This window comes from Equus przewalskii, chromosome 11 (assembly GCF_037783145.1).
Source record: "Equus przewalskii isolate Varuska chromosome 11, EquPr2, whole genome shotgun sequence".
Classification (NCBI taxonomy): Eukaryota; Metazoa; Chordata; class Mammalia; order Perissodactyla; family Equidae; genus Equus; species Equus przewalskii.
Window position 1 is genome coordinate 15,412,539 of NC_091841.1, and position 5,754 is coordinate 15,418,292.

Consider the following 5,754-nt stretch of genomic DNA (forward strand, 5'->3'; position numbering starts at 1 on the left):
TCCAGGTGGGGAGGCGGATTTCTGGTGCATCCTACTCCACCGTTTTCCCAGCATCCTCTGACCTGGGTTGCTTTTTGGAATGAAGAAAAGGTTCTGGAACTAGACAGTAGTAACGCACTAAACACCTTTTATAAACACATTAGGAACCACTGAATTTTTTGCTTTAAGATGTTGAATTCTTTTATGCATATCTCTGTCTCCTCTTATTTTTGGACAATCATATGTATATGTTGATATGCTTGGGGTTGTCCCACAGGTCTCTGAGATCTCAAAAAAGGTTTATTTTGATGATTTTTACCAGTATTTTCATTGTCTTTATGAAGGAATGAATTTTCATAGACCCTTAGTCTACCATTCTGGGAGTGACTCCCTTGACTTTTCAGATTTGGAAAACAGTGTATAACGTATTAGATATGTGCCTTTGTTTATAGAGTTACCTAAAAGGTTGAAAATTTTGAGTTAGTTCAGAGCAGCAGAAGACTCTGCAGAAGGTACTGGTTGTACTAAAAGTTGCCCTGACACATGGGCCTTATGACCATGCAGATGAATCATACTGGAAAATTTACATGCAATAAAGTGATATAATATGGGTATCTGGTAAGCCTCAAAAGGAGACACAGTACAGACATTTAGGATTTTTAATGACTCAGTATACTCTTCTTTTGTCAAAAATTCTCCTTTGACAAAGTAATTCAAGGCTTGCTAACAGGCTTTGATATAGACAAAATCCAACCATGGGATTCCAAGAGACAATGAGAACAAAATGTCCATTGTTAAGGAGATGTTATTTTAGCCAACAAATTGTAAAAACACATAAATAAAACTGCTTGCTACTTTAAAATAGAAATTATATGTACATAATTATATATAACATATATAATATATAATATATATATATATATTATAATATATATAATAATTATATATATATATATATATATATATATATATATATATATATATATCTGGGCCCAAACAGGTGTAGAAGGCACAAGTAATTTACTTGAGCATGGACCCAAATTCCAGTATTAGTTGGTCTGGCACATAAGTATCTTAAAAGCTGACTATCCTAACAACAAGTAAAAAGTTGAACAAAGTGAAAAATCAACTAGTCTTCTAAGATCATTATTCTATGAGTTTAGCATTGCTCTGATACCTTAGCCAGACAACAATATTATAAGAATAAAACTACAGACCAGTGACTCTCATGAACATAGATGCAAAAATCCTCAAGAAAACTAGTAAATCAAAACCAACAATGTATAAAAACACTTATACATCTTGACCAAGTGGGATTCATCCCAGGTATGCAAGGCTGGCCAACTTTGAAATAAACTGATGTACTCCGTCTCATCAACAGGCTAAGGAAGAAAAATCACATGATTAATACTACCTGACTTGAAAATTTACTATAAAGCTACAGAAAAAAAGACAGTGTAGTCGGGACAAAAAAAAAATATATACTAATAGATCCATGGAATGGAACAGAGAGCCCAGAAATAGACCAATATAAATATAGTCATCTGATCTTCGACAAAGGAACAAATGGTATGGAACAACCAGACACACACATGCATAAAATAAATCTAGACACAGACCTTATATTTTTCAGAAAAATTAACTCAAAATGGATCATGAATCTAAATGTAAAATCCAAAACTATAAAACCCTTAGAAGAAAACATAAGAGAAAATCTAGATGATCTTGAGAATGGTGATGACTTAGTTACAATACCAAGGGTGGGATACATGAAAGAAAATATTGATAAACTGGACTTTATTAAAATTAAAAACTTGTGCTTTATGAAAGTCAATGCAAGAGATTGAAAAGAAAAGCTACTACTGCAAGAAATATTTGCAAGATATAATAAAGGACTGTTATCCAAAATATACAAAGAACTCTTAAAACTCAATAAAGAGAAAACAAATAACCTTATCAAAAAATGAGAAAAAGCCTTAGCAGACAACCTACCAAAGAAGGTATATAGACGGTAAGTTGAAAAGATGCTCAAGATCATTCATCATTAGGGAATTTCAAATTAAATTAACAATGAGATACCACTACACAGCTATTAGAATGGCTAAAATACAAAACACTGGCAACATCAAATGCTGGCAAGAATATAGAGCAACAAGAACTCTTCATTCGTTGCTGGTAGGAATTCAAAATGCTAAAGCCACTTTGGAAGACATTTTGGCAGTCTCCTACAAAACGAAACATACTCTTACCAAATGATCCTGAAATCATGTTCTTTCGTATTTATTCAAAGAAGATGAAAACTTTCATTCACAAAGAAGTCTTACATGGATGTTTATAGTAGCTTTACTCATAATTTCCAAACCCCACCGTTATTGTCAAAACAACCAAGCTGTCCTTCAGTAGAAGAATGGATAAATAAACTGTGGTATATCCAGACAAGAGAATATTATTCAACACTAAAGAGAAATGACAAGACATGGAGGAAACTTACATGTATATTACTTAGTGAAAGAAGTCAATCCAAAAAGACTACATTCTGTATGATGCCAACTATATGACATTTTGGAAAAGGCAAAGCAGTAGAGACAGTAGAAGGATCAGTGTTTATTATGGGTTAATCAGGAGGGAGGAATGAACAGGTAGAGTACAGAAGGTTTTTAGGGAAGTTAAACTAGCCTGTATAATAGTACAATGGTGGATTCATGTCACTGTGCATTTTTTCAAACCTATATAAAGTACAATATCAAGGGTGAATCCTAAGGCAAACTATGTACTTTGGACAATAAATATGTTTCAGTGTAGATCCATCAAATCTAACAAATAAACCACTGTGCTGTAGGATGTCAATAATGGAGGAGGTCGTGCTTATTTTAGGACAGGGGATATATGGGAAATCTATATATTCTACTCAATTTTGCTGTGAAATTAAAACTGCTTTAAAAATAGTTTTTTTAAAAGATTAACACTTCATAATCTATTTTTAGCATTCCTAATTAACTGCTCCTTTTGCTTCATCATTTCTCTCTCATTCACACCTAGAGGATCATAAAAGTTCACCTAAGAGAGTTAGATTTTTTTTAAAGGGAAAAAAATCACTTATATGTGTGGGTTTACACAGTGCACTGACTTCAGGAAAAATATTATTATTGTATACAGTCCTACAAGGGTGGTCATGAAAGGGAGCAGTGAAAGGAAATAGTCCCAGTAGGCGTTTTTTCAGGAGGCATATCTGGTAACAAACTTTGCACAGAGATAATCTGAGGCATAGACCTACCCCATTAATGGTTTGGCTAGCTGGTCAAGAACTTAGAAAGAAAAAGATTAAAAGCAAGATGACAAAAGGGAATGGGAGATAATAAGGCAGTGCATGGACCTCTTAGAATTAGCATGATCAGTAAAAATATTTGTTCCACATAAATGCCCACCAGACATCAAGGAGAAGACTCTTGATGAGCAAGGTGACAGGATGACCCATCTGTGAATAACAGTCAAGTTCTTTCCAAGCTCTCACAGCTTGCTAAATGGGTCAATGTAAAAATTGGATCTAATGGCAGACTAATATCATGCATGGGCTTAATAATATATATTTGTCCTCACCAACCTCTGCAGCATAATGCTCAACATATCATCAATGAATAAAGGCCATTGCAGAGAACTCGATAAAGCACCAATCAGGTATCTGACGTCAGGTTTATTGTATCAGACCCAGTTTATCATGAAAGAGGCACTGATTTGTCTTCACAAGAATAGATACATTCTGGGGCCGGCCTGGTGGCGCAGCGGTTAAGTTCACAAGTTCCGCTTCGGCGGCCCAGGGTTCGCCAGTTTGGATGCCGGGTGCAGACATGGCACCACTTGGCAAGCCATGCTGTGGTAGGCGTCCCACATATAAAGTGAAGGAAGATGGGCACGGATGTTAGCTCAGGGCCAGTCTTCCTCAGCAAAAAGAGGAGGATTGGCAGGAGATGATAGCTCAGGGCTAATCTTCCTCAAAAAAAAAAAAAAAAGAATAGATACATTCTGTTTATAGCACCCCTGTACATGGATTCACAAAACTCTTTTTATTCATTGCCATTACATCCCATCCAACATTGCCTCTAACCAAAAGCCCATATCACAGCAAAGCAATGGGCTCATAGTCATGAATGTCACCCACAGAAATTTGTTCTAAGTATCAGCCAAATACTTTCTCATTGCTTTGAGGGACAGTAAACTTTCAAAGGTTCCTTGTTTTTCACTTTAGAAAAGAAATAACTCTTTCTTTTAAAGTCCCATTTGAATAAAAACTGCGAAAAATAAAGTTATAAGATGAAATTAGTTTCTTTTTTAAATTTTTCCTTGTGATAGGACAAACATCTGTGCCTTTTATTCCTCCTCTAGAATTTCTCTATTAGTTGTAACCTCAAAGGGCAACAAATGCTCTTATATAAATAAAGAAAAGCATCCCTAAAGAATCCATTGAATTCACTGCCATCCATTGTCAGAATTTACTTCCTGTTTGTTGCTTCAGAACTAGTAACAAATGTGTTCAGTGTGGGTGACACACTTTTATTCTACCTAAGGTTAACATTGTAAACCAGAGTTTTTCCATGGCATTTTTCATCTCTGAATTTCTCAGGGTGTATATTAAAGGATTCAACATGGGAGTGATAACTGTACAAACCACAGTTATGGATTTATCAATGGGAAAGTTGGAAACAGGTCTAACATACATGAAAATACAGGGAACAAAAAAGAGGACAACCACTGTGATGTGGGAACTGCAGGTAGACAGGGCTTTGCGCCTCCTTTCCTGACTGTGAGCTTTAAGGGAATTCAGAATGACTCCACAGGAGATTAGTAGAAAGATAAAGATGACCATACAAATTGCTCCACCATTGGCAACCACAGTGAGGCCTACCACGTAAGTGTCAGTGCAGGCAAGTTCCAATAATGGATACATGTCACACATGAAGTGATCAATGACATTGGGTCCACAAAATGGGAGGTTGTACACAAAGAGAAGTTGAATCATAGAGTGGACAAAACCTCCAACCCAGGCCACCACTACCAGCAGGATGCAAACCTGTTGATTCATGATGGTCAAGTAGTGCAGTGGCTTACAGATGGCCACATAGCGATCATAGGCCATTGCCACCAGAATGAAGACCTCAGTACCTCCAAATAAGTGTTCTAGAAATAACTGTCCCATGCAAGCAGGGAAGGAAATTGTCTTTTTATCACAAAGTAAGTCCATAATCAATTTGGGTGAAATAACAGTAGAATAAACCGCATCCATGAGTGATAGATAGACAAGGAAGTAGTACATTGGGGAAGCCAGAGAGGGGCTGGCAAAAACAGTCACCACAATGAGCAGGTTGCCCACCATTGTCACAATGTAGATGAGTAAAAACATGACAAACAATGCTTTTTGCCCCTCAGGATCCCGAGTGAGGCCCAGGAGGACAAATTCTGTTACATTGTTACTATGTCCCATTTACTCTTCTATAAGGCCTGTTTCAAGGATGAGAGCTCAGAACAGGACCTGAAATGAAATTGTGAACATGACTATGAATACATCTATTATGTTACAGACACATCTTCATCATTATGTCTTCCGCAGTGGTTTACATACAATAAACATTTAGTAAATATCTATTGAGGTCTTCTACCAAAGAGCCCATTACATCTTCCTTTGACAATTCTACTTCTCCTCAGATGATTTTGCTGGGATTACAAGTAAACGATTCTATCTCAAAGTCTTAGTGGATAGTCTCCTCTGTGGAGAACGTAATC

The 5,754-nt window shown here is 36.3% G+C and overlaps 1 protein-coding gene across 1 annotated transcript; it reads right to left on the reverse strand.

Moving 5' to 3' along the window:
• Positions 1–4,507: 4,507 nt before the first annotated feature.
• On the reverse strand, positions 4,508–5,455 carry LOC103567508 (olfactory receptor 4A16-like). Its single transcript, XM_008544187.2, has one exon. It carries the CDS (start codon positions 5,453–5,455, stop codon positions 4,508–4,510), a length of 948 nt encoding a protein of 315 aa, XP_008542409.2.
• Positions 5,456–5,754: the final 299 nt, after the last annotated feature.